Source organism: Saccopteryx leptura, chromosome 11 (assembly GCF_036850995.1).
Source record: "Saccopteryx leptura isolate mSacLep1 chromosome 11, mSacLep1_pri_phased_curated, whole genome shotgun sequence".
Classification (NCBI taxonomy): domain Eukaryota; kingdom Metazoa; phylum Chordata; class Mammalia; order Chiroptera; family Emballonuridae; genus Saccopteryx; species Saccopteryx leptura.
This window is the reverse complement of record NC_089513.1, coordinates 34122125-34147777: the sequence shown is the minus strand read 5'-3', so window position 1 is coordinate 34147777 and position 25653 is coordinate 34122125. Positions and strand designations below refer to the sequence as shown.

Below are 25653 nucleotides of genomic sequence, written 5' to 3'. Positions count from 1 at the left end.
TTATTCAAGGCTCCCAAACCACAAAAACAAATATTCAGAGTCAATATTCACAGAAAATTTTAGACTTCCTAGAGGCATATCATTCAATTGGTCTCTCTTCTCATCCTATTGTTTGCTAGACATTCTTGATAAGAGCCCTTGTTACATCTAGGAGAGGGGTTTCTGTAGGTATTGAGTGTATAAAGGACAGGGGTGCTGTTAAACATCCAGAGAACCATATCCTAGAATCATCCAATCAGAAGGTGGGAAGGCTGGGACAATGCATAGGATATGTTCTCTAGTGCCAAAGCTAGAAACCCTGCCCTAGCAGAAATGATGCCCCCTGGAAACATGAACTTCTACTCCCACATAGTCTAGAGCTGTGGAGACAAGGCGTGCATAGTCTGCCAGTGGTTCCCCAGATGTGATGGTACAAACGTTCATTCATTCCATGCCTGAATCCAAGACCCAGGTGGCATCTATTGGCTTAGTGCCTATACCACATTCCAGAGAACCATATCCTAGAATCATCCAATCAGAAGGTGGGAAGGCTGGGACATTTTTGTACTCATATCTTGGGGTGGTGGTAAGGCCATAAGGTGGGACACTGGCAGGGTAATTGTACATTACAGCTGTGTTGGACTCTAGTAGGTGGAAGAGATGTACATAGATCAGAAGCATGTGCTGTATGTAGAATATATTCAGAATACAAGGGTAGAAGCTTTTTCTTTATTGCCACTGTACTGCGAACACCCATACAGGTGTCAGGTACATAGGTTCATATGAGTGACTTAATAAGTATCTGTTGAATACAGGTGGAATAATTGAGTATGTAAACAATCAATGAACAAATGAAATTGTGCTGAAATTTTTCAAGTGCATTGAATATTTTAGTGTTTCTTAGATGAAGAAACTTAGAATGAAACTAAGAAGAATATTTTTTAGATGAAGAAATACAGGATCTCAAATCTGTGGCTTTCTGTAGATGTCATGATGGCAGCATTTGGTATATCTCACATATGTTCCCACGGTCTCCCTTTTCTGGATTTGGCTGACCATTATACAGTTTAGAATAGTTAGTACAACTTTTATTTTTAGATCTGGTGTTCTCCTCTGCTCCTAAGTAGTGGTTTAGGTGACACATTCATGAAGGCATTATTTGAGTTAAATTTTAAAATAGGGATAGTGTGTCTGATGTGTATAAAGACTACAAACAAACTGAAACATGGAGATAAGAAATCTATGAGTACATTTTCAGATAACGGTGACTAATTCAAGCTTAGAATATGTAAAGCAGGCCCTGGCCGGTTGGCTCAGTGGTAGAGCGTCGGCCTGGAGTGCAGAAGTCCCGGGTTCGATTCCCGGTCAGGGCACACAGGAGAAGCGCCCATCTGCTTCTCCACCCCTCTCCCTCTCCTTCCTCTCTCTCTCTTCCCCTCCCGCAGCCGAGGCTCCATTGGAGCAAAGATGGCCTGGGCACTGGGGATGGCTCCTTGGCCTCTGCCCCAGGCGCTAGAGTGGCTCTGGTCTCGGCAGAGCGATGCCCCGGAGGGGCAGAGCATCGCCCCCTGGTGGGCAGAGCGTCGCCCCTGGTGGGTGTGCCGGGTGGATCCCCGTCAGGCGCATGCAGGAATCTGTCTGACTGTCTCTCTCCATTTCTAGCTTCGGAAAAATACAAAAAAAAAAAAAAAGAATATGTGAAGCATGCATATAGGATTAAGAGGACATTTTAAAAATATATATTGGAGCTATAGTTTGCCGGGCCTTTGCCTAGCAGGCTAAAATAAAACATCCTTACACCTTCATAAGCAGTCCAGTTACTGATTTTCCATGATGCTGTGCCTCTACCAAACAGCTCACACTCTCTGGCAGTATACTCTGTGCCTTATCCCTGAAACCATTCTGTCTAAATCTGTCCTTCTCCCAAGACCCTGCACCAGTGTCAGCCCTGGCCTCAGTTCTCCCTGACCATTTGTGTCAGGTATATATCTTTCCCTGCCTTTATTTTTTGTACTTCTTAATTTCCACCTATCTAACGCTGGCATTATCTAACTTTTTATGTGTTTTCTTCTTAATTTCCACCTATCTAATGCTGGCATTATCTAACTTTCTATATGTTTTATCTTCCCTCCTCAACTACATAAGAAGCCAGCCAAGGACGCAACTAACTCTTTCTATCCCCTATCTTAGCAAGCACAGTACATGCACATAGAAAATGCAGTAAAAGGAGTGCAGAGTTGAAAGCATCCAGTCTGATGATGATTACTTGGGTCTCTGGTATACGTGAGTTTAAGAAATCAGCATATTTGAGGGAAAAGGTTAGGAGCATATAGTTGCACATGTTTTAGTCCTTGTTATATATCTGGTTTTGTGTGTATCCAAAGGAGGCGGGGTAGAGGGATATGTATGATAGTGAGGGTGTACTTGTTTTAATATATTTCAGAACGTTTTGTTGTCCAAACCTCTGACAGTAAAAGGATCCAAGCAATCAGACCGAATTTTTTAGTTTTCACACATTTTAGAAGATTTCATTTAAAAAACCTAATCAAAAGATGTAAACATGTATTGATGTTCCATTAGGTACAACTTAAGGCATATTAGAAAAATAACATATAAAACTTATTTTGACTAAACCACACACATTTGTTATACTCACCACCAATAATGGAAATGCCTAATAAGAATTTTCTTTAAATTGGTGTATTTTGTTGTTGGACAGTCACTGTGAACAGTGCACTTTTCATACTAGGAGAGCCGTCTCTGGTTGGTTTCTTTTCCTCTCTTCCTTCTACCTGCACTTTCTCTCTCTCTCTCTCTCTCTCTCTCTCTCTCTCTCTCTCTCTCTCTCACATACACACACACACACACACACACACACACACACACACACTCCCTCATTTTTTTGCTTCTTTCCTGCATACTTTTGCTTTGAATTATTCGTAACGTAATCTTGTTTTTGTTGGCTTATTTTCTAGATGGGAAGCGATGGAATTTTACGCCTCAGTACTTCAGCTCTAAATAACGAATTCTTTGCATATGCAGCACAGGGATGGAAACAGCGACTGGCGGAAGGTAACTTCTACTTCCTATTACTATTTGATATATTTGAGCACACATGCTGTACTGAGCTTTGCGCCTTTCTCTGCTTTCCAAGTCTTTTTACCACCCCCCCCCCATTAAGTGTACTTTAATTGAGTAAAAATTCACATTTTATTCCAAATGACTTCTCCAATTCTTTTGTTATACTTGACATTTTTGATATCTGATATTTTTGAAGAAAGCATGATGTTCTCTGGAGTGGAATAAAATTTTTGATATAGCAAGATTTTGGGGAGAGTGTTAATTTTCAGTACTTGTATGACGCATTATATATTCTATCAATGACCTGAGGTATAAAGAATCTTCTTTTAATCCTTTCTTCCCTTGAAGCCACCACTTCACCTTATCTTTCTTTTAGTCACCAAGCTTCTTAAAAGACGAAAACATACCCAATGCTACTACAGTATACCCTTTCTCCCTCTCAGATTGGGTGTGACCCCACTATACGCAACTGAAGTAACCCCTTCGAGGAAACGCTGATGGCGCTCTAACGGCAGAGTTCGAGTCCCTCCGTAGCCCCTCCATTTCATGTTCCTGCTCCAATTTCTCATTTGCTTGTTATCCTATTCGATTGGAAACCATCTACTGTAGATATGCATAATATATTTACAATTTCTTTCTAAAGCTACGTTTCTGACAGCCATTTCTCAGCTTCCTTCAGGATTTCCTACCCTTTCATTGGAAGGTAAAGGTTAATGTCTCTACCATTCTCTTCCCTGGTGTTTTCTTTTCTAACTTATTCATATTCTCTAAGCAGCCTCAATAGCTTGGTATTGGCTATGGCCCATATGCTGAATACATCAACTCTGCCTCTCACTCCTCTGTCCTGTCCCTCTGTGTCCTATTCCAGATGCACACATGATCTCCCTAGCTGATATTAGGCACTTAAAACCAAAATGCCCATGTTAAACTCACTCTCTTTCCTTTGCTGTCTATTCCTCCTCCTGCCTTCTCGAGGTTAAGATCACCACTCTGTCCTCACTGCTCCTCACTTTGAAACTTGATTGTGTTTTGGTGGTGTCTCCTTCTCCCCAGCTCCTTCTGGCCATGAAGTGTGAATTGTGTGAGCCTGCATCCTCTTCTCAGCCCCACCGCTACTGGTCTGGCTGTAATTTCTGTCTCTTACTTAGGACAGTAGGCTTTTAGGTGGAGTCCTTCAGTTTCTCGACCCTATCTCGAACTGCTTATTTGGCCATATATATCCCTCACTAACCACCATCAGGACCTCCCTCTGTGTCTTAAAGGAAAAATTCAGAACTCTCTTTAGAGCAGGGGTCCCCAAACTACGGCCCGCGGGCCACATGCGGCCCCCTGAGGCCATTTATCCGGCCCCTGCTGCACTTCCGGAAGGGGCACCTCTTTCATTGGTGGTCAGTGAGAGGAGCATAGTTCCCATTGAAATACTGGTCAGTTTGTTGATTTAAATTTACTTGTTCTTTATTTTAAATATTGTATTTGTTCCCGTTTTGTTTTTTTACTTTAAAATAAGATATGTGCAGTGTGCATAGGGATTTATTCATAGTTTTTTTTTATAGTACGGCCCTCCAACAGTCTGAGGGACAGTGAACTGGCCCCCTGTGTAAAAAGTTTGGGGACCCCTGCTTTAGAGCATGCATTGGGTAATTAGCCTCAGCCTATCTTTTCTATTTTATTTCATCCTATGTTATATTCACAGTTGGCTACTAAAAAGAACATAAATACACATATTCATATCTCTGTGCCTTCTGAATTAATTACTTTATTAAAGCTTAATCATCCCTCAGAAGCTAACTCAAGAATCATTTCCTATACGTGGCCTTCTGTAATTGATATAGGCAGAATTAAGTGCTTTCCCTCCTATACTTTCACTACATTTATCCCACATAGGGCTTTTGACATTATATTGTCATCAGCTGTGTGCCTGTCCTCTCACCAGACCAACTTCATTCAGGACACTGAATACAGTAGTACATACTCTTTCACTCACAGCTCTGAGCAGGCAACGCATTTGCTAAATGTTGGAGCTTTCATCCATGACTAAATGACTATTTAAGTGATGTCATAAAAAGAGAAGCTGTAGAAATATTATCAGTGCTCAGCTTTTAGTTTTCAACATCCATAAAAGTTTACTCAAATTAATGACATGTTTTCTTGATTAATTGGCAAAGGATATGACCATTTGACTCAATATATGAGCATTTTCTTTCCAGGAGAGTTTACTCCAGAAATGCAATTGCGGATAAGGCAAGAAATTGAGAAGGAAAAGAAAACAGAACCTTGGAAAGAAAAATTCTTTGAAAGGTTTTATGGAGAAAAGTAAGTGCTAGAGTGTTTTTTTCTCATTTCTCTCAGAAGGAAATGAAAATGTAATTCTCTGCTTCACATAGCACACTCATATGCTGTAAAACTTAATAAAGCTGTGATAAAAGGCAATAGTCCCTCAGTGTAAGAAATTGCAGGTAAAATTATAGTGGCGTATCAGCACTTAAATTTTTAAAAATGCATTTTCAAGGGTGTATAACTTGTCCATGAAAATTCATTTTGGACTGAAAACAGCGTGAAATCCTATAGAAGTCAATTTTGGCTTTCTTAACTGGATTTCAGTGAAAGAAATCTCCTGATTTTTATCCAAGTATTTTTTATTAATGAATACTTTAGACGTAAGTAGTTTTAGACACATTTAATTCTCACATTTTTCTAAAATGTTGAGCATGCATATATATTTGTTTAGTCTTTTTGGGAGGGAAGAGCTTGAGGTGTTATTACCCTTTGCCCATCTTCCTCTTTGGGTATAACCAGTTTTGAACTTATATTTAATTGTGTGTTTCTTTTTAAAATATTGCCAGCCACACAGAAGTGTGGCAGTGGCTGAACTAGATTAAAAGTATTTCTCCATTGCTTCATAGTCAGCAGGGAAATATTCTCACCTGCGCAGCATTAGAGTGTCAAGGTCAATCAGATCCCGAAGAGAGGAAGAGGGACTAAGAAGCTGACAATTGACAGTACCATTAGATTCTCCTTAGTAAAGGAATTTGAGCTTTAACTCCATGTACACAATTAATGCTTGAAAGTTGTTTTGTGTAAAAGGTACTGAGGTGATGCAAGTAACAAAACCTATACCATTCGGTCTAATTTCAAAGAGTTCTACCTTGTAAATGGAGAAAAACATCAGAATGAATCTCACATGAGTGCTCTTCATGAAAAGGAATTATAAGACTAATAGCCTCCTTACCCAGAGTCGGCTAGCCTTTGGTAAATTGTCCTAAGTGGTACTCTTGTGTAGGAAGGCTTGTTTTCTTTCTCTTCCTTCTCTTCCTTCCTTCCTTCCTTCCTTCCTTCCTTCCTTCCTTCCTTCCTTCCTCCCCCCCCCTCACCCTTTCTTCCTTCCTTCCTTCCTCCTTTTTTTTTTTTTTTTTTTTTTTTTTTTTAGTGAAGAGAGAGAGAAAGGGACAGACAGACAAGAAGGGGGAGAAATGAGAAGCATCAACTCATAGTCTCTGTGTCTTAGTTGCTCATTGATTGCTTTCTCATATGTGCCTTAACTGGGGAATCCCAGCTAAGCCAGAGACCCCCTTGTTCAATCTGTGACCTTAGGCTCAAGCCAACACAACTTTGGGCTTCAAGCCAGCTACCTTTGGTCTCAAACCAGCAACCCTGGGTCATGTCTATGATCTCACACTAAAGCCTGTGACCTCAGGGTTTCAAACCTGGGTCCTTAGCATCCAAATCAATGCTCTATCCACTGCATCACTGCCTGGTCAGTCAAGGAAGGCTTGTTTTCAATTGCTGCCCTAAGGCCTTGGATATGTAACCATGTCTAATTAAGCAAAACTGAAAGAAGACAATTGCCTTCATTTCTTTTTTTCCAAAAATTAAAACTTGTTGGCTAGTTCTACACCTTCATATATAGACACTAGTAGTATTACTAAAGCCTGGCTGTGTCAGATTCTCACTGTCGATTTTAAAATAGCTACAAATTTCCAGAAACCCCCCAGACTGATTGATTGGAACTCTCCAGGAGTGGAACCCAGGAATCTGTATTTTAGGTGCTCCCCAGGTCATGCTGATGCCCAGCAGAACTAAAATCCCTGGAGGATGACATTGAACACTACTCAGGAGGCCTCCCTCATCTTTTGTCTGACAAAGGGGATGTTGGGGCACTCTTTTCACTAACAGCAGAAGCATAACTGAGGTAATTACCTCCAATGCACTGGTCCGGAACTATTATTGAGTGTTGGGCCCATTCTTTTATTAATCCAACAGTATTTACCCAGCATCTCCTCTGTGCCAGACAGTATCCTAGATGCCACAGGGACAGTCATCTGTAGGGCTACCTAAGCTCTGCCCTCAGCCTACATTCTAGAGACCATGTGTGACAGGTAGCTTTTGTTCATTCAACAAATAATTACCACATGTACTCTGGCTCTGATATATTTCTAAGAGCTTTACGAATATTATTTCACTTCTTTCTCCCAATAGTTCTATAAGGTGGATATATCATTATTATGACTACATTTAAAAAACAGTGCCCTAAACTGAGGGACAGTAAAACTGAATTTTCCCACGTTTTCACAGCAAGGCTAAGTAAGTTACTCAGTATCTTAATCCTGCAAATTCTTTTCAGAAAATATTACACACACACTTTTTTTTACATGAAATTTTGGGGTTTCACAGACTTCCATAGATTCCAGGTTAAAGGTCCCTGCCCTAGAGGATGTCAGCTACAGCACTGTGAGTGAATATGATTCCCACTTACTACCTCTCAGCTCTGAATACCAACAGCTATTTTATTTAACCCCTTGTTGCTGTAGTTTTTCCACAGAGTTTCTGTCCCCTTAAATCACTGGACTTCTCGATTGTTTTTTTCTGTCTTGATTTCATATTGGATGACAGATGTATTTTGGATATTTCATTGACCGCCCTTCTAATTTTGTTACTTTTAGATTTCCCACATTTTCCTGATATGTCAGGGATTTTTTTCCTAGCATCAGATCATTTTCAGTTGACTGACACCAAGTGCCTTTTCACTGCTCTAAGTTTTCCCAAAATGTTGTCATTCCAATTCACCTCTAGTTAAGATCTGTCTGAGTTTGCTTTTGCTCTTTGTTTGAGGTCTTTATTATGGTTCTTACTGGCTTACTCTACTTGTGATATAGTACTGTTGTCTATATATTTCAGTTACTTAAAAGTCACCCACATTTATGCTAAGTCAGAATTATAAGAGTTGGTCTGGTGATATGCAGTTTAGATTTCTGGAAGGCAGGGTTTTTCTTTATGTGGTTATGTGTTGTGCTGTAAGCATGCTCTTTCTATACTTCATTTCATCTCAAATCTATTCTGCCATGGAAATAATAAAATGTTGACATAGGCATATTTCATATAGTGCTATTTTCTATATGTCATATTTATCATACACATATATTTAATAATCTTACTAATCAACTAGCAGAAATTTGACTGCCGATGGATAGACTCTATATGTTCTACACTTAATCTACTATCTATTAGTGGCTTCTCTTCCTTGACCTAGTCCCAGAAGACCTTATTTCTATCTGATTATTCTGCTTTAAATTTATCTGTAATGTAGTTATTCTGTTCTTCTCAGTTTAGTATAGTTACAAATTACAGCTTAGTTGGAATGCATTTAGGGAAAGTTGAAGGAAAGAGACAAATTATGAAAGCAGTATCTTCTCTCTTCATCTCAGAACCTTCTGAATTTTAGTAAAGAAGGCAATGATCAAACACCCAAAAAGTGTGTTCAATTTTATTTCCATTTCATTTTGAGGATTTAAGTAAAACGTGGAAGATTTCACTGAGGTATTTTCTGCATTGATATTATTATAGCTATATTTTAGCTATGTTTCTTCTGGAAGTGTTCTCTCTTCAGCTTACTTTGTAATTGCCGTTAGCACTCTAATTAACTACATTTAGAACATCATATTCCTCTACCATCTGATGCTGATATTATAAAGTAGTTTGACAGGAAGTAGTGATTTAAAATATCTTTGATTGTAATTCTGATTAACTTTGCCTGGCAATCTGAACATTAGGCTGGATCCTTAATCTTCTTAACTTTTTATGAATATTTTTACAGTAAGAGATTTACATGAAAGAATTTAAATCTTGACTCCCAAAAATGTAATCAAGTAGAATCAACTCTGATGACCCAAAATATATCTCTTATTCTTTAGTGAAATTTCCATATTATCTTGGGTTAGACACTTAGATGCTAAAAGAAAGTGATTGAAGAACATCTCTTTAATTAGTTTAAGAGAACTTAATCTTTAGAAGTCATTTCAATTTCAAAATTTTACAACATACCCATCTTCTGTTGATCCTAATAATTTGGTTGGATTGTATGTATCCTTTGAATACTGTTATTTTCTAACAGTAGCTTTTTACTTTATGACTTAAAAAAAATTTTAGATCTTACACATTTGTTTGCTTTTCTGCTCATATTTTCTAATCTTTTATAGTATGTGATTTTCTTATTTATTTTATTAACAGTTGCTAAGGTTCACCTCTGTTTGCTTACAGAATAAAAATCTATACCTTTCTTAACCAGAAATAGAGTTTATTTTAGTTACGATTATAAAATAGAAAAACTAAGTCATTTTAAATTAATTTATAAAAATTAAGCATGTCACTTAGTGATTATAAAGTTAATGCTTATACTATTATTGATGCATTTACTTATATTGAACACCATATTGGTGAGAGATCAAAATTGTACCTTTTTAGTTTGGTGATTGAACAACAATTTAATGTTTCTTATTTCTCTCCAGGTTGGGCATGTCAAGAGAGGAATCCACAAAGCTCACTTCTGGACCAAACAATGATGGGGCTGAAAGTAGTTCTTCATGTGGGACCGCTAGTCTTCCAAGTCTTTCTTCACAGACTCCCTTGGAAGAACAACAGCCAAAGAGCATGAAAAGTCCAGCTTCTCCAGAGCCTGATTTCTGTGCTACGCTCTGCCCTATGGTAGAGGTGGGTAAAGATGTGATGGCAGAATCGGAATCAGAGGATATCTTGATCCCCGAAGAATCTGTGATTCAGGAAGAAATTGCAGAAGAGGTAGAGACTAGCATCTGTGAATGCCAGGATGAAAATCATAAGACAATACCTGAATTTTCTGAGGAGTCTGAAATTTCAGCCAATGCTCATGAAGAGCCCCAAATAGCACTTCCTGAAGAGAACTTGGAATCTTGTGTTATGATGAACGATGTTTTAGAAACTTTGCCTCACATTGAAGTTAAAGTGGAAGAGAAATCAGAATCTCCCCAGGAAGAAATGTCAGTTGTTATCGATCAACTAGAAGTCTGTGACTCTCTCGTTCCTTCCACTTCATCTGTGACTCATGTCAGTGACACAGAACATAAGGAGCCAGAAACTGCGATAGAGACCAATACTCCAAAAACGAATACAGGGTCATCTTCTGTAGAAGGCCAGTTTCCAAATGAAGGAATTGCTGTGGATATGGAGTTACAGAGTGATCCTGATGAACAGCTTTCTGAAAATGCTTGCATCTCCGAAACTTCCTTCTCTTCTGAGAGCCCAGAGGGAGCCTGTACCAGCATGCCTTCCCCAGGAGGGGAAACCCAGTCCCCTTCAGAAGAATCATGTACTCCGGCCTCCCTTGAGACAACATTTTGTTCTGAGGTGTCCAGCACAGAGAACGCAGACAAATATAATCAGAGAAATCCCACTGAAGAAAACCTTCATGCATCTTTGATGTCAGAAATATCTCCAGTATCCACTTCACCTGAAATATCAGAAGCATCATTAATGTCCAATTTACCTTTAACCTCTGAAGCATCCCCAGTATCGAATTTACCTTTAACATCAGAAGCGTCACCCATGTCTGACTTACCTTTGACGTCAGAAACTTCTTCAGTGTCTTCCATGCTTCTCACATCTGAGACCACTTTTATATCCAGTTTGCCACTTCCTTCCGAAGCATCTCCAATTTCTAATTCTTCCATGAATGAAAGAATGGCGCATCAGCAAAGAAAGTCACCTTCCGTATCTGAAGACCCACTCTCCCCACAGAGAAATGAAGGTTCTGCCCCTGCCAAGACCTTGGGGGAGAGCACTCTCTCTCAGCAGAAGACACTATCAAATACTGCTGACCCCATCAAAATGGGTTCTTCTTTCATTGTTCCTGAAGAGTTTTCATCAGAAGAACTACAGAGTAAGACCCTGAGTCAGCAACCTTGTAAATTACACGTGGAAACAGAGAAGTCCTATCCTACTTCAATTCCAGAACTTTCTTCTGCAGAAATCATTAAAGTTAAAAACCATAATGTCCTGCAAAGAACAGAAAAGAAGGGGGTGCCTTCACCATTGGAAGTATCTGTCTTTTCTGAAGAGACAGAGACTAAAGGAAGTGAGCTTCCCTCAGCTAAATTACAGGACAAGCAGTATGTCTTACCAGTGGATAAGGCTGCATTTCCAGAAGGCTCGAGAAATAAAACACATAAGCAAGGGAGCACACAGAATCGGTTGGAGACCCCGCACACTTCCAAGTTGTCAGAACCCTCCAAGTCACCTGATGGGATAAGAAATGAAAGAGAATCCGAAATATCGAAGAGGAAAACTGCAGAGCAGCACAGCTTTGGAATCTGTAAGGAGAAGAGGGCAAGGATAGAAGATGATCCGTCCACCCGGAATGTGTCGTCTAGCAGCCCACCTGAGAAAGAGCAGCCTCCAAGAGAGGAGCCCAGGGTCCCACCTCTCAAGGTATGGTGTGTAAAAAACAGAAGAAGAAGAAGAAGAAAAGGCAATTCCATAGATCTGCTTTTTCTATTTAGATACTTAATTTTTCAAAAAATAAATGAGGTTTTTCTTTCTTCCAGGTTTTATGTGGCAGTTGATAATCTAATATTCACAGCACTAATCTAATGTTAAATGATCCTTTCTAAGACTGTACATTGAGCTTATATGATCATATTAGAAGCATGTATGTATTTAGACCTTAGCATTAAAGGAAAGAGAAGGGAGGAGGAGGATCAGGGCCTAGAATTGCCTACAGGCCACTGAGATACAGAATCTTCTGGAGGATTTCAAGGTGTAGGACAAGAGACCTAAATAAACATGGGAAACTGTGAAGATAATTCAGTGACCTATAAAAGTTCAGAAGGAATAGAGAAAGTAGTCAGAGTTAGAGGTATGCACTAAAGAGATGAAGGTACATAATTATACCTTCATTCAGTTTCCAGCAAACATTGAATACCACCATTGCTTAGCAGAGAAGAACTTGGCTCATTGGAAGAACCTCATTATTTTTTAAAATGAGTTAATAAAATTGCTTTGTGAACTCTGAAAGGAAATGCTGTGGGATACAGGCATACAAATTCTATTTTTTTACTTCCAAGATAGTCAAAGAGATCTTTAACTTTGCACAAAAAAATAAAGCCTGAGACAAACAGTTCTATTTAAATATTTACTTTTGATCCCAGTAGATTTTAACTCTCAGAAAACAAACCTTTTATATAAATTGGCTCTGCCTAATAAAATGAAAATTAAGTTTAATTCAAAAGAAACTCTATTTAATAAAAAAATTTCTACTCACTATAATTTAAACTTATTTGGTGCTTTATCTGAGTCCATTTATATTGTTCACCAATAAAATTGATTATTCCATCATTGGGTAGGTCTAGAATTATAAACATATTCAAGCTTTGTTTTTCTTAATCTTTCTTTTTATTTTGCTTTGCTCTGATACCTTTTTATACATGACTCATGATCTCTATAAGGTTGACTTTTAAGAGTGTGGTTGTAATTGCTCTGTTTAATAAAGCAGTTCCCAGTAAATGAGATTTTAGCAATGGAAAAGATGAACATAAAATACGGCTATGCATTTTAATTTCTGAAAAAATGGAAGGAAAATATAAGCATGCTTTCCATAAGAAGTATTTTAATACCAGTCTAATTTTTTGTCAAAAGCTTATTTTCAAAGAGATAATACACTTTATGTAAAGATATACAAATAGGTAGATACTATAGATATATTTTATGTTGATTTGGCTTTGAGTTCTTGCTTAATTATATCCAGGCTTAATTTCTTTAACAGTTTAAAATTTTTAAAGTAAGGGAAATATTTAAAAGGAAAAATTGAATCCCCTCTCTGAATTCATCTTTTCTTTGAAATGTTTAAATTAGAAGAGACATCACAAGCTTGAAAATGAGAAATGAGATAGCCCAGGAAGATAATTCCATCTACCAGAGTCCCACAGTATAACTCCAAACTGATGTGATCCTCTCATATATCCAAGTGTTTATAATGCAAATATATGTATGTTAAGAAGAGAGACATACACTTCTAAGAAAAGCTTTTTCTAGAGGGGTAAAAAGAGGAAGCACAGGTCCTGGCTGGTTGGTTCAGTGAATAGAGCACTGGCCCGGCTTATGGATGTCCTAGGTTTGATTCCTGGTCAGGGCACACATGAGAAGCAACCATCTGCTTTTTTCTCCTTCCCTCTCCTCCTCCTCTACCTTGTCTCCTCCTGCAGCCAGTGGCTCAATTGGTTTGAGCATAGGCACCAGGTGCTGATAATGGATGGCTCAGTTGGTCTCAGGCACTAAAAATAGCTTGTTGATATGAGTGTTGGCCCCAGGCAGGGGTTGCCAGGTGGATCCTGGTCATGGAGCATGCAAGAGTCTGTCTCACTATCTCCCCACCTCAAAAAGAAAAAAAAAAAGAATAAGAAGAAACACACTACATGTCAACAACTCTGAATGGGGAGCCCAAAGTCTCCCTGTCACTTACTGTTCCATGGCCCCATGGCAGTCTACCTTATCTCCAGTTTTTTCAATTGTAAAATGAGACTTTAACAAGATCCCCTTCAGCTCTACAAATCCATGACTCTAAGAATGTTCTCTATGACTAGAGAACCACAGGCCTGGCTGTGATATGTTGGCTGTTACTGTCTTGTGTCTCATGAATTCGGTGATGACTGCAAGTCTCTTAATTATCCTGAGTAGGTGAACCTTGTGTTTTGGGACATTTATGAAATTCAGCAAATTGCGGATTACCAGAATCAAAAGAAATTGCCCAACTCATACTTCATTTCAGACCCAGAAAAACCAGATTCCATCTTTATAACAGTCCTGTGAAGGAAATGGACCAGAAATAACTAGTCTCATTTTACATCTGAGTTTACGAACTCTTTTTGTGTGCTTATCACATATGTATAAAGCAGCCTGCTAGACGGTGTAAGAATACCCAGAGACCGTCTCTGGCTCAGGGAGGTTATTGGAGACACCAAAGAACACAGTGATTTGCCTCACATCATAAAGTTTGAGTAAAGTCAGGGTTAGAATTCTGGTCCCCTGACCTCTTGGCTAGGGCTTTTTAGTGTGTGTCAAATGAAAACAGTTAAACTCAAGTAGAGTGAAGGTCTCAGGTCTTCGTGCCAGCAAGGAAGGTCATTTAAAAGCAAAGTCTTTTTTAGCTAACCTCATTTTGAGAGGCATGGACTTGGTTTCCGTTTGTGTGAGGCATGAAGATGGTATTTCATTTCCATGCCAAATGAAGTCACCCGTTGATGTTTTCATAGAGTAAAATCAGAAATTAAATTTTTTACTTTTTGCATTCATGCTGCTTTTCGTGTTCCTTTGTACCCTAACAGCCCATTCACCCATTCGGGGATTTTGGTGTAGGTCACCCATAGTCACAGCTACTCTTTGCATTGTTATGTGCCATGTGTCTGCTCTGTGATCATGGACCAAGTACTTTATCTTTCCATTTTCCCTTCTTGTAGATCCAGCTTTCCAAAATTGGGCCACCTTTCATTATCAAGAGCCAACCAGTCTCCAAAGCAGAGTCTCGAACATCCCCTAGCACATCCGTCAGTGGCGGGAGGAACACGGGAGCCAGGACCCTCGCAGACATCAAGGCGCGAGCCCAGCAAGCAAGGGCCCAGAGAGAGGCGGCAGCAGCTGCGGCTGTGGCTGCCGCGGCCAGCATCGTCTCTGGAGCCATAGGGAGCCCAGGAGAGGGGGGAAAGGCCAGAACCCTGGCCCACATCAAAGAGCAGACAAAGGCGAAGCTCTTCGCAAAGCATCAAGCTCGAGCCCACCTCTTCCAGAATGCTAAAGAGTCCCGGTTGCCTCCGCTTGCCTCAAAGGAAGGCCCTCCAAGCTTAGAAGTCCCTCCTACCCCTGAAACAAAAATCGAAGGTTCAACCGGTGTCATCATTGTCAATCCAAACTGCAGATCTCCTACCAACAAGTCTGCACACCTCCGGGAGACCACCACTGTATTACAGCCGTCTCTTAACCCGACGAAACTTCCAGAAACTGCCACTGACTTATCTGTGCATAGCTCTGACGAAAATATACCTGTGTCCCATTTATCTGAGAAAATTGTTTCATCTACCTCTTCTGAAAATAGCAGTGTGCCCGTGCTCTTTAATAAAAATTCTGTTCCTGTGTCTGTCTGCAGCACTGCTATGTCAGGAGCAATTAAAGAACATCCCTTTGTGAGTTCTGTTGATAAATCCTCTGTTCTAATGTCTGTTGATAGTACGAATACCACAATTTCTGCTTGTAATATAAGCATGTTAAAAACCATCCAGGGATCAGACGCCCCATGCATAGCCATTATACCAAAATGTGTTGAAAGCGCTCCCATTCCCGCCGCTGCAGAGGGCGCCAGCATATCGAGTTCCATGGATGACAAGCAGTTGCTCCTGTCAGGCAGCAGTGCCGGTAGTTTAGTCTCCAGTCAGTACACCTCTGTGCCAACTCCCTCCATAGGAAGTAACTTGCCAAACCATCTCTCCACTAGTTCTGTCTTGATTCCCCCAGCGGGAATGAACAGATTTCCTCCTGAGAAGATAGCCATGCCTGGGAGTGAAGAACAGGCCACTGTATCCATGGGGACCACTGTGAGAGCAGCCCTTAGCGGCAGGGATTCAGTAGCCGTCACAGACACCCTGGTTGCCCGCCCACCCGTCGCAATGTTTACTGGCAGCATGCTGACAATAAATTCTTACGACAGTCCTCCCAAGTTAAGTGCGGAAAGCTTGGACAAAAATTCAGGGCCTCGAAACAGGGCAGACAATTCTGGGAAACCTCAGCAACCTTCGGGGGGCTTTGCACCAGCAGCCATAAACAGATCGATTCCGTGTAAAGTCATCGTGGACCACAGCACCACGCTGACATCCACGTTGTCTCTGACTGTCTCCATCGGAAGTGCAGAAGCCAGCCTGGATGTCCAGAGCAGGTCAGTGAGGCAAGAAGTAGCCACACAGCCCATGGCGTGTCCTCAGGTGTCTGTTATTAGCAGGCCCGAGCCAGTTGCGAATGAAAGCGTAGATCACTGCTCTAGTTTCATTGCTGCTTCTGCAGCGAAACAGGACTGTAAAGTGATGCAGGCCCCCTGCACAAATCTCCGAGAAGTACCCCTGGTTGTTCCAGATAAATTAAATGAGGTCACTGTTCCAAGTAATAGCTTTGCTGAGCAGGCACGTGGCCCAACCACTTTCAAAAGTGAGGCAGATGGAACCTGTAGCAATCAGTATAACCCAGGCAACCGGATTTGCTGGAGTGATGAAGGCGTGAGGAGCTCAGGACAGCCTCTGGTTAGTCACTCGGGTTCAAGTAAACAGAAAGAATATCAAGAGCAGAGCTGCCCAAAGGCTATCAAAACTGAACATGCCGGCTTCTCGCACATGTCAGAACTTCACCCGAGGAATCTTGTAACAAGTGTCACTCTCCCTGTGAAATCCGAACCTCACGAAGTGGACAAGGGCTTTAGAATGGACACTGAGGACTTCCCTGGCCCTGAGCTGCCACCTCCGGCCACAGAGGCAGTCCCGAGTGTGCAACAGACACCGGCTGTGAAGGGTCCCAGCTCTGGTCCTATGGAAGAGGTGATTTCCTTGGCTACCGACACCCTGAAAAGAGCTCCCAATGCAGGGAGCTCAAGCTGTCGTCTGTCGTCTGTGGAGGCGAACAATCCACTGGTGACACAGTTACTCCAGGGCAACCTGCCCTTGGAAAAAGTGTTGCCGCAGCCCCGTCTGGGAGCCAAGCTGGAAATTAACAGGCTTCCTCTGCCTCTTCAAACTACCTCAGTGGGTAAAACAGCACCCGAAAGGAACGTCGTGGAGATGCCGTCAAGCTCTCCAAACCCAGATGGGAAGGGCTACTTGGCAGGGACTCTCGCGCCACTCCAAATGCGAAAGCGAGAAAATCACCCCAAGAAGAGAGTGGCCAGGACTGTGGGGGAACACACTCAAGTTAAATGTGAACCAGGGAGATTGTTGGTGGAGCCAGATGCTAAAGGCGTGCCTTGTGTCATCAACTCCAGCCTGAATCAGCTGGGACACAGCCAGCCCTTTAAGCAAGAGTGGCTGAGCAAGCATGCCATGCAGAACAGAATCGTTCACAGCCCCGAGGTCAAACAGCAGAAGCGGCTGCTCCCCTCCTGTAGCTTCCAACAGAACCTGTTTCATGTGGATAAGAATGGCGGCTTCCATCTCGACGCGGGTACCTCACACAGACAGCAGTTTTACCAAATGCCTATGGCTGCCAGGGGCCCCATTCCGACTGCGGCTCTGTTACAGGCCTCTGCCAAGGCCCCGGTGGGCTGTAATGCATTTGCCTTCAACAGGCATCTTGAACAAAAGGGACTGGGAGAGGTGGGCCTTTCTTCAGCACCTCACCAGCTAAGGTTAGCCAACATGTTATCTCCCAGTATGCCCATTAAAGAAGGCGACGATGTGGGCGGGGCTGCACACACAATGCCCAACAAAGCACTAGTGCATCCCCCACCCCCGCCGCCGCCTCCGCCGCCGCCTCCACCCTTGGCTCTGCCCCCGCCTCCCCCACCACCACCTCCACTACCTCCACCTCTTCCTAATGCAGAAGTCCCAGCCGATCAAAAGCAACCTCCGGTTACCATGGAAACCACTAAGAGACTTAGTTGGCCACAGTCCACGGGCATATGTAGCAATATAAAATCGGAACCTCTTTCTTTTGAGGAAGGTTTAGGCAGCAGCTGTGAACTGGGCATGAAACAAGTTTCCTATGACCAGAATGAAATGAAAGAACAGTTAAAAGCATTTGCGCTAAAAAATGCAGATTTCTCTTCCTATTTGCTTTCTGAGCCACAAAAGCCTTTCACCCAATTAGCTGCTCAGAAAGTGCAGGTGCAGCAACAGCAGCAGCTCTGTGGAAATTATCCAACAATACACTTTGGGAGCACGAGCTTCAAAAGGGCGGCCTCTGCCATTGAAAAGTCCATTGGGATTTTGGGAAGTGGCTCCAGCCCTGCCACGGGCCTGCCGGGTCAGAATGCTCAGATGCCCGTTCAGAACTTTGCCGACAGCAGCAACGCGGATGAATTGGAACTGAAATGCTCTTGCCGGCTGAAAGCCATGATTGTGTGCAAAGGCTGCGGGGCCTTCTGCCATGACGACTGCATAGGTCCTTCCAAACTCTGTGTAGCTTGCCTGGTTGTGCGATAAGAGCTGAACGAAAAAGATGCAGTATCCCTTTTCAACAACGGAAAAGCCAAACGGCGTCAGCGGCAGCAAATTGAATAACTCAGTGCTTTATAGTGTGCTAATTTATTTTACTTTGGAACAGATTACCTTTCCTCTATGGGATTATTATTTTCTTGCATTTCTCGGGAAGGAGAGATTGCCTCCCGTCCCAGTGGCTCAGCGGCATGTCTTTTACATATTTAGTTGCCATTCCCAGCTTTGGAAAATTTCTCTCCATGTGTATACAAGTCACTACCCCCATCGGATTGGTTGGTTTCTTCTTTCTTTCTTTCTTTCTTTCTTTCTTTCTTTCTTTCTTTCTTTCTTTCCTTCCTTCCTTCCTTCCTTCCTTCCTTCCTTCTTTCTTTCTCTTTTCTCTCTCTTTCTTTCTTTTTTAAATTCAAGTGTAGATAGAAAAAGAACATTTTTAATTACTTAATACTAACCAGAAATGCAGATGTAGAAAGAGAATGGTAAAAGGGATTTAAGGTGGGTTAATGTGTGCTTCTGTAGATTAACTATTACAGCAAGGGTTTGCACAGTTGACACTGCTGGAGCTACCTTTACCCCAGTGATTAAATCATATTTGGAAAGGGGAATCTGATTTAAATGTTTGATTCCTGTATTTACTCCTATCACTAAAGATGCATTAAAAGAGGTGTGCCATTAATGATCTCCACATCCTTATTCTCTTTTCTCCCTTTTTACTCTTTTCAGAGACTGGCAGAATATCTGCATCAGCCTTGGCCGTTGTACACACATTGTAGTGAAATGTGTCTAAGGCCGGAAATGGCAGTGTGGGCCTCCTGCCCAGTAACCTGGTTTGAGCCCTTTGATACCTGATACTGGAGGATCAGTGGGCCAGCAGAGAGCCAGAGGCCCAGAGGATTGCAGAGCTTCATGTGTGGCCTTTAAAGGCAAGCATTAAAAAGAATGCCCTAAAATTAAAAGAAGTAAAATGCTATGTATGTGAACACATGTAAGTGGGTTGATAATGTAAATATTGGTCCATTCTCTTCACTCTGAAACAATTACTAGATATTAAAATTGGGGGGGGGGGGATAATTGTAGCCCTTCGCTGATGACATCAGTGCATCTGGCCTCCAGTTTTGCAGAAGATGGACACCTCCTTTTTAAAGTGTCATTGGTGAGAAAAGGGACTACAGAAGACTGAAGTCTTGACATTTTCCTGAACAAATTTTTCTTCATTTGACTCTGAAATAGTCCTTATTTTAAAAATTGTTCTAGGTGTTGCGTGTTTTGTTTTCTTTCCCCTCAGGTGAATTCAGTACATTCTTCATATTTAAGGGAGGAGAACTGCTTTTGCAAAAGGGATACTGCATCTTCCAAATATCGTCAGTGTTTATCCAGGAAAGTCTGAGTGTTGAGCATTTGAGCTACATTCCGTACACTTTGGCCAACCTCATGCCAGAGAACAGCTTTAGTTCAGGAGGCTCTGTTCCCTATAACAAGTTCAAAAGCACATACACACTGTGGGAAGATGAAAGACAACAAAAACCACGCCCATTTAACTTCAGATTACAGAGCACAAAGTGTGGAGTACCACTAACCCATTGATTGATTAAGGCTGTAGAATTAAAAAAAAAATGGGGGAAAATATCATCTGTCCCTGGTGAGAATGACAGATATTTTCCCATGGGATCATCCTAGTCAATGTAAACTTTTGACATTCCCTTAAAATATGTCTTAAAAATTAACTGGAATGAACAGAAATTACATTTCTGGGGGGAAAAAATACTTGTGATTTTTCTATAGTAATCAACCATAGTATATGTTTCTTTTCTTCCATATTTATTATTGTGATGTTGCCAAATTTTTTTAGGTGACAGAGACGTCATTTTTATTAACAAGTTGCTGATAGTGAAAGATGCTTTATCTTAAAAAGCAAGAAAAGCAAGAAGGGCCTGCCTTTGTGGCTGCAATTCGGTGCTTCAGTACTGTCACTTCTGTTTTTCACATTAAAATTAATAAAATTAACTCACAACAGAAAAAATAGCAATGCACTTAACCAGCCCTCCCAAGGAATGCAGCGAGGAATGCAGCCAGCGTAAGTTCAGCGGATCCTTGCTTCACTCTGCTTCCGGTTGTGTTTGGGCGGCATCCTCGCCCCTGCTGTCTCAGTGGTCTGCTTGGCTCTGATGTCATCCTCAGAAGGTCATGCTCTAGTCTCACAGAGGGGCATCCCTAAATATAAACACTTGCATGCCAACTCCTTCCAAATTCAGTTGCTGCTCTACCAGTGTCAGATACTGTCTACACCAGCAGATTCAGAACTATCATATCAGTAACTGACACAGTGTTGAAAGAAACTCCAGTCTACAAAACCTTTGCACTCTGGATATGACGTACAATTGAGGCTGATCTGATACTGTGCCCATGATCAGTTCCATCATGTGGAATACTGCCTGCAAGTTGCTTAGTGGGAATAAAGAAAAGTGTCCTTCTGTATCTTTTGATTTTCATGTAATAGGTCGGGAGAGCAATTATCGATCATGCATGGATTCTATCCTCCAGGTCCCAAGAGCATAATTTTTCTATGTCCCTCTTTTTTTGTCCCGATTCAAATTCCTAATGTTTACATACAGTTTCTATTACTGAAAAATTAGTATCTTTGGGCTAAAAAAATAATGAAAAGAAAAAAATTCAAAAGTAAAAATGGGTCAGATATTTTACAAGTGTCCATTTACTATATATACAAAAGCCAGTACATTTGGATTAGGTAAGTGGTTCTTAGTTTCCCAATTCCTTCAGGTGTCTGCCTATGTGCAAATGGAATATGTAATTTACTACATGGTTACTGTGGTATAATGTGCAAATCTTAGTGTGTGCATTACCCTGATGATTGGACACTATGCTGTACTGATCAGGAATAGAACTTGCACATGTGACATGTAGCTTTCTTTTTTTTTTTATCACTAAAGATGTATTTCTGTAAGTAGCACTTTTGAAGCAGGGGAAAGAAGAAAGAACAGCTATTCCCTAATCCCCCTCCTATATGATATGCATATGCCTGAGGTGTATAAAGACATTTAGATAGTTAATGGGCATGTTAATAAGAACATTCTGATGCAAATTAATTTTCAAAATGAAAATAATGTCCTTCCCCCAAGTGAGAATAACAGGAATGTCGGTGAACTGAGCACCACAGTTATATCTCTGCTAAGGTCTAGCTTGAAAAAGAAAACTTGAAAAACCTATGAGGTTGAGCCTGGTTGCTATAAAGTCTTTGTGGTGATACGTGTTTCTAGGATGAGCTATAGAAAGTTTAGTTGACTTCTAGACGTTGGGTAGTCTTACTCGTTCAAAATAAACATACACAACCAAGCTGATGCGTGCGGTGTTCCATACGGCAGTCAAGAGTGAAAATCCATAGTGCCACAGCCCAGTTCCTTTACAAACACACGCATAATTTCAGAAGAGGAAGTTGCTGTGGCCTTGGTACCTCCTTGGTCTGGTATAGTCCCAGGGTACAGAAGCTGGAGCCAAGGTTAGGGTGGCATCGTCTCTCTGGTGTCAAGGCCAAGCGCCATGCCAGCTGCCTAGTGGGAACGTGCCCGCTGAATATGCAGAGCCCAGAGTCACTGTCCATTTGTGTTTCCAGAGAACAATGTGAAGAGTCCTAGCAGAGGGACTCATCAGACTGTCAGGGGCCTATGTAGCCAAAATGTCACTGAATATAAAGATCTTGTTGTCTTCAGTCCTCATGCTTTGTCACTGTAAAGCGAACAAAAAAAAAGCATTTTTAAGATAATTTAAAGGAGCTGCTTTTTTATAGCACATACTATTTCGCTTTGTACTATATTTGATAGTTGCAGAATAATTTAGACGGTAGGAAAACTTTGTTGTATTTGTACTGTTCATGAATGTTTCAAAGAAAAGTGCTTTACTTGGTTGCCATAATTTTCTTGTACTGCTGTATTCTCCCCCCTGCTTCATGAAAACCTAATCTGATTCATATTTTCAGTACAGTTTCTTTTTTTAAATGTGTGTTTGTGTATATATATATATATATATAATTTTTTTTGGTCAGTATTCTGAATGTTTACATCTGTTTGACATTAGCCATTTAATGCCTTTCTTTAAAGGCAGTATTACTCTTACAGTGAAACAGGAAAATGTGAAATCGACCCAAACATAACATGCATGACAAACACAGATTGGGGGGCAAAGGCCCTCGACAGACATAGACGCTTGATATCAGCATACAGAAAAGTAAAACCCTCCTTCAGTCCTCTACCAAAGAATATATTACTCCCACAGGAAAAACTCAGAAAAGGTGTGTAAAATCCTCAGAAGGGGGAGCAGTTGATTCAGTGTGACTGCTACGATTTAAAACTGTTACGCTTGCTTTGATACCTGACTAAATTTGACTGAGTGCAACAAGCATTTAAACAATTTTTAGACAGTGTTTTGTTTAGAATTCAGGGATCATGCATTCTTTAATGGTGCTGTTTGTTTTTTATTTCTTCTTTTCTACAAAGAAAAAAGAAGTGTTGCCTACAAAAGTGACTGCTTACAATACCATGTTAAACAAAACGTTTGTCTTTTCATGTTTCTCTGTTTTTCCCTTTCTCAAAATAACAATTTGGGTTTCAGTATTGAACTATTCTGGAGAAAATAAAGAAATTAAACATTAAAATTTTGTCCTTTTTAATTCTTTTGTGAAATGTCGGAGTTTATATACATAAAATGCACTAATGAATACATTGGAAATTTTACTGAAAAAATGTATAAAGAAGGCAAACCATATATTGTTATCTACCCTACTCCTTGGTGTGGTGAATTGGCGACATATGGTTATAACTATTGTTAAAACAGTAAAATCTAAACTGAAACCTCTTAGAAATTAACTATCTAATATGCTTATCATTTAAAAATATATTTGGCTCTTCTTGTTTACATAATAATCTTGTTAACTTTTTATACTAAAAGACATTTAGTTCAAACAAATTGTTATTAGCATATTTAACTTTCAAAAAATCTTTTTAAACTGCTCATTAATATTTTTTACCTTAGATTAAATATTATAGCTAGAGTTATTTGAATAAGGTGCTGGGAACTATTAGGACAAAACTGCCTCAGTTATATTTACATTGGTTAAAAATATGCCTATCTTTACAGTCAGAGGAATCAGAAGCATTAAACATAACTGGCTGTTAAATCTTGAGTTCAACTATTTTCATCCACACGGAAAATGTTGTCTTTAGCCACCAGAGGGCGAAAGAGGATGTTTACTTATGGAATATAGAAGACTTAAAATGCGCCACTTACTTCCTCCTCCTAAATCTAAATTAAATGGTTATAATAATGAAAGTCCAACTCATTCATGTAAGTCAATGGAAAATAGATACTTCTAAGTTTGACCAAATTATTTTCACTACAAAGATGACATTCCTCTTTCGTCCTATAATTTCTATTAAAATATTTAGAAAACACTTTATTGATTTTACTTAGCACTGTGGGATTTCTTTGTTTGTATTACTCTATTGGCATCATCCATTCCAAAATATATTAGAGAAATTTTAACAGTGAAGCATTTTTTAAAATTTATTGAAACTGATCTGAATGCCTTCTGTGTTTTATAATTCATTTATTTTTATAAAATGGGTACAATTATGTGATTTTTATATAAATATTCCATTATTATTAATATATTAATGTGGCCTAATTTGAGTAACACTTGCTCTTAGAATCTAAAGTATTTATTTGTGTCCATCATAGTGCTTATATGACGACAAATGATTTACCCAGTGATTCATCATTGTTCACATAGATACTTCCTTGTCTTCAAGGGTAAGTGTACTATTTTGAAAAAACCTAGCTGGGAGAATGGTTGATACAACATTTTGGGTCTTCTTTCACCGAAAACAATTGAGTAGAAATCCTAGGAAGGGTTTCTCACTCCACATAATTATTTGAAGACTTTAGTTATAGATTACCTAGATTTAATATTTCAAGTTCAGGTCACACAATTGTCCATAGTGAACACAGAAATAAGAAGCTGGAATAATTCAATGTCACAGCTAATCTGGAGGTCTAAATTAAGCAATGAATCTGTTTCTCTTTCTTACAGAAACTTGCATTCAAGTTGTCAGTATAATTAATTACCATACAATCTCACTAAATGGAGGAAAGTCATGTGATTTGCAAAGTAAGGGCTGATATTCTTTTTTCCTCTTATTTGAAAGTTTTAGTTTTCTTTTTCAGCTATATTAAATAATATCCAATTGTGATACCTAATTATAAGTAAACCTGGTATTGAAAATATATAGCAATCCTGTAAAGCATCAGCCAATCCAAACAGATGCCAAACAGATCAGAAGAGATGGCATTTTTACAACAAACCAATGAAGATTGGCTGCGTATTAGTTCTGTGAACTAAGGAGCTCCTGAACCTGCTTCCGTTAGTAGCTAAGATTTATACTTAGAGTATCCATTGCATTTACGGAAAAGTTTGTTTCTGAGGTACTTTTCTTCAGCTGAAATTTTCATCTACAATCTCCTTTAAAGAAAAGCATGTAAAGGTAGTTCAAACTTGAGCTTTAAGCCAAATATAAGAATATTCAGGAGTTTTCCCCTTTTTGCTTTTTCCAAGTACCTTGTTCAGTGGATACTTCCCATCAGTAGCAAAGGGTGGGAGCACCAAGTGCTCCCAAAAAGGTCCCGGACAATTGAGGTTACATAAGACCTATCTTATTTTCTGTGAGCGCAACCGAAAATCTTTCATATTTTATTATAAACTTGTAGAAGGAAGATAGGTTTTACGTTTGGTTTTTAGATTTCTAGTTTGAACTTACTGTTTTATTTTAGGAAAACATTGTGTCCCAAATTCTTACTCCTCAATGATGAGGGCACAGAGAGGGATTTCAGAGGAGTGCAGAACTGTCCCTCTGTTTTCCTTGGTTCAGTTAGCTGTCAGGGTTCGATTCTGGGGTGCTGGAACATCTTCCAGATAGAGGGATGTACAGTCGGCCTCAATGACTATATGACCTCATGAGCTTATCCTGAACGTTCTTTTTCTACACAAAAGCTGCAACATATATGCACGTCTATTTATATTGAAATTTAAAAAAAACACACA

The 25653-nt window shown here is 40.1% G+C and overlaps 1 protein-coding gene across 1 annotated transcript in view; it reads left to right on the top strand.

Moving 5' to 3' along the window:
* ASXL3 (ASXL transcriptional regulator 3) overlaps positions 1 to 18794 on the top strand; it is a 186845-nt gene extending 168051 nt beyond the window's left edge. The window contains exons 10-13 of the mRNA XM_066353262.1: positions 2955 to 3051; positions 5268 to 5373; positions 9843 to 11796; positions 14820 to 18794. Coding sequence (XP_066209359.1) covers positions 2955 to 3051; positions 5268 to 5373; positions 9843 to 11796; positions 14820 to 18533 — 5871 coding nt within the window. The 3' untranslated portion in view covers positions 18534 to 18794. The remainder of the gene's footprint in view (positions 1 to 2954; positions 3052 to 5267; positions 5374 to 9842; positions 11797 to 14819) is intronic.
* The last annotated feature ends 6859 nt before the right edge of the window (positions 18795 to 25653 follow it).